General features: G+C 34.1%; 1 protein-coding gene across 1 annotated transcript in view; it reads right to left on the bottom strand.

Annotated features, from left to right (window-relative positions):
• LOC106459098 (beta-hexosaminidase subunit alpha-like) overlaps positions 1-1416 on the bottom strand; it is a 34294-nt gene extending 32878 nt beyond the window's left edge. The window contains exon 1 of the mRNA XM_013918684.2: positions 1275-1416. Coding sequence (XP_013774138.1) covers positions 1275-1373 — 99 coding nt within the window. The 5' untranslated portion in view covers positions 1374-1416. The remainder of the gene's footprint in view (positions 1-1274) is intronic.
• Between the last annotated feature and the right edge of the window lie 2842 nt (positions 1417-4258).

Raw genomic sequence — 4258 nt, 5'->3', positions numbered from 1 at the left:
GATTGCGAGTCGAGTGCCTTAACCACCTGGCCATGCCGGGCCTATATCCCATTCATAGACTGTTTTGATGACGATTCATTCAATAATGAAGTATTAATACAATTCCATTTACTTTTTGTATCACTTTGTGAAAGTAAGATATCATCATAATAAGTTTTCTTGATATTTCTAGATAATTTATTTCTAAACACAGTATATATATATTTTTTTTCAGATGTTCTATGCCACTATGTCCCACTTCTCAACTGTTACCTCTTTATTTTCCTGAAACGTTTCGAAAACTCCCATGATTACTAGATCTTGTTTTTAATGTTGTTGTTCGACTTCACTAAGCCTGTATATCAAGTTTGTAATCTCTGCTGTTAACACACTTTTTCATTTTCCGGCTTCAATTTGTTTATAATCAATCAGTTTTTCAAAATTATTTTTACTTAGTTTAACAGTTCATCATACTTCTGAAAGATAAAGGTTACATTTTCAAATAGTGTTGAAATCAATGAGGTATTATTTTTAATCTCCTTTACCTGCAACACTAACGAACTTAAAGTAAGCTTACGTAAGCCTACATCACCGTTACTAATTCTCGGCTGCTGATTTTCTTCATAGCGACGTTTACTACAGTTCAGTTTCGATCTATTTACTTTTCAAAACTTACGAAATTTTTGTTCTATAAATCCAACAGTGTAAAAAATGGCATGGACTACAATATTTCACTTTATCAATTGTTTGAAGTTAAGCACAAAGCCGCACAGTGAGCTATCTGTGCTCTGCCCACCACGAGTATCGAAACTCGGTTTCTAGCGTTGTAAGTCCGCAGACATACAGCTCTACCACTGGGGCTATACTTTATCAAATCATTTCTTTCGAGAATATTTTCATTACATACACACATATATACATACATATAATTTAAGGAGAACAAAGACCCTATTGGTCCACGTAGGCTGTCCCATCCACTAAACTAAACTCTAAAATAAAAATAAAACACTCAAAGCCAGCTCTTATGATCCAAATATTTATCAAGCCTTCCCTTGAACTATATTATATTAACTGAATTCACCGTATCTGAAGGAACCTATTCCAAAAACAGTTTGTTTGGTAATTGTAGAAACTTGGTTTACAGATGATGGTTGAATGTTTAATAAACAAAGTTACTCTGCATATTCAAGAATTTATTTATTTTGCTATCAGTTAAAGTTGTTAGATTAAGTTTAATAGATCCCTAAAAATCTTAACACCGCAGTTTCATAAATAACTGGCTCAGTTATACTTACCGGTAAAGGCAGTCTCGCTTCTATATAAGTAATGTAGCAATGACCAGTATCTAGCGTGTACAGGAATGTCAGCAAAAACACTGGCCACAAGATGTTCATGGTGAGTTCTGATGCAGTAAGACCCACAACTGAAAGATGATTTTCTCAGGTGGAAATGATATATATATATATAAAATGTCGTCACGGAGTTTTGTTCTTTGAAAGGAGCAGTCACGTGCCATCTAGATTGTTATTCCACCAATCAGTAGAGCTCAGGTAGCCCAGCAACAACCTGTCTATAGCTTTGAAAATCCTGCAGTTTTAGCCCCCCCTTTCCCCCTTAGCCCTAAAAATTATACGTTTTTTTTTTCACCTTCTTTCCCTGTCGTATTTTAATTGTTTAAAAGAAGCAACAACTATTGGTCTACATTACCTGTTTATCTCAAATTAAATCTGAACTGAAAAAAAACCCTGTCACGAAAATCCCTTTCTCTGACGAAAGAAGTCAAGATCTTCATAAAACTCTAACTCAACCAATCAGCAATGACCTTAAGTGCATCTTAGAAACAACCTGGAGTCTTGGAAAATCTTACATTTGTTATATGTTAATTGATCCCAGTGCAAGATCGTTGCTCTGATATCTGTTATGTATCATAACAAACATAGCTCAAACTGATATTATGCTTCAAAGAATAACTAGGTCAAAAATTATTCATTGTTTTTCTTAAGTCTCAGCAATGATTAGTTGTACGTTATCATTTGTTTGTTCAAAACTGAAATCAAGAAGAAACTAATATATATCATACATCTGAAAGCTATAGTGCGGAATATATACACATATAAAAGCCGAAGTAAAACTTAGATTTTTGTCATCTTTCCTATACTGTTTTTCGTACCTATATGAATGCTTTCCATCTTTCGCTCTTTACTTTCAAACTGTATATTAAATGTCAAAGAAATCGTAATTCAATAACGTATTTTCTAAGCAACAACATATGTACGGATACAACACTGAATCAGCATTTATTCAAGCTCTTTTGCACTTTATTTAAAATATAATAGTGGCTAAACCGGTTTAAACCATGGACAACAAAAAATAAAAAAAGAGTATTTTTCTACCATTGAAACGATAAATAAATAACTGGTTCCTAAATGATCATGCAACTTTTGGGTCTGTCTAAGCTACATATTTTGAAGTTCAGATCTTTATACATCAAACCTATATTTCGGTTGATAAGATTTCCAGCTTTGGAATTACCATATTTAAGGTAGTATAAATCAGGAAATTTAAATCGTGTTCCCAATGACAAATACATTTTTAATTTGTGTTCTAAATTCTTGAATAAGGAGCAAGGATATCGAGTGTATTTGTATATAAACAATCCTAACTCTGGATAAAATGTTACTGATTATAATTAAAAGTTGTTGGTAATGGACTGTATATGTCCAGAAAGTTATAGTCAACGTTTCGGGCTGTTTGCGCAGATCTTCGTCGGGCTACTTATTACTAAAGTAACCTGATAAAAATAAGTCAATTCCAATCATTTTTCATTCAACATATTTATTCGTTACACATAACTTCAAACTTCTGCACGGCTGTATACAAACAATGCGACATCTGGCAAAGTGGACTGAATCACGTTTTTCAGCTTTGATCTCGTGGCTTGGCGGCGAAGGCACTCGACTCGTAATCTGCAGGTTGCGGGATCGAAACCCATGACTAAATATGTTCGTCTTTTCAGCTGTGGGGTGTTATAATGTATTGGTCAATCCCACGTTTCGGTGGTAAGTAGTAACCCAAGAATTGACTAGCTGCTTTCCTTCCATATTTACAGTTCCATATATCTGACTCGAGAGTTCTGTGTTGGACAAAGCAATTCAACTTTAGCAGTCGGTGCCTAAGACGTGAGTTTCCTACATGAGGACGAACCCTACACTTCGAAAATCTGACACAGCTTTTCTATAGCACACTAGACTTAAAACAAGAATGATAAGTTTTATAATTTACCTTTGGATTGTTTTCAAACTAAATGTGACCTATTGATATCTAAGATTGTACTTGAAATAGTGCAGTTTTTTTAAAAAAAATTCCAAGGAAATAAAACAAGAGAAATGGAGAAAATCTTATGTTGATAACCATGAAGAGTATTTGTATTTTTTCTACCGAAGAGAGCATTACTGTAAGAATAGAGGTAAGATTAGTAGCAGAAATGCTGAACCTGCGAAACAAGAGTTAGCCATTAATCCAGCCATGGAAAAAGCAGCCACCTTGGCTGTGTATAGCACAGATATTAGCAAAAGCCAGGAAATGTAGAGAAATAGTTCTAAGAAAAGCTACGAGAAGGATAGGCCTAGAGCCTAGTCACTCTCGAGACTTAGTACCAAATAAAGTTGTGAGACAAGTGTAAAAAAGTAGGAAGTAGGAATGGTAATACAAAAAAGTAAAGAAACAAGGTAGGAATTTTGACATGGTACAACCTCAAAGTAGTTATGGCCGTCATTCTACCCATTCCTACTTCGTGTTTTACTTTGAACTTTGACTCGATTATAGATTTGAATTGAGTTTTATCAATAGACAATCCTTTCTAAATACTCAACAAATTAAAACATTTCCAAAATCAGTGGTTTTGATACTATTCTTTTGGCCCACCCCTTACCAGTCAGATAGATATGATATCTCCAATAAGCAAAGAATGACTATTGGGACTTCCTGTTTGACAGCCGATGATGTCTGCATTTTGTTAGGGTCACGTAATTTGATTACATACATGTATCTGTACTTGGTTGCTGAAACAAAGTTTACAACAGAGAAATTTAGCTATACAGGGTGGGCCAAAAGTAGGGTTACAGTTACTCTATTATTTGTTTCTCCTTCACAATCACGTTTTAAATATACATGTAAATCATAGAAAATAATGCTGAAACCTTATTTCGTACTACAGTGAATGAACTGAAAGATTACATTTCTGATGCATTCTCTGAAATTGATAGAGATCGGAATTTGT

Source organism: Limulus polyphemus, unplaced genomic scaffold (genome assembly GCF_000517525.1).
Source record: "Limulus polyphemus unplaced genomic scaffold, Limulus_polyphemus-2.1.2 Scaffold559, whole genome shotgun sequence".
Lineage (NCBI taxonomy): Eukaryota > Metazoa > Arthropoda > Merostomata > Xiphosura > Limulidae > Limulus > Limulus polyphemus.
Note: the sequence above shows the minus strand (reverse complement) of the source record. Positions and strands in the feature narration are given on the sequence as shown.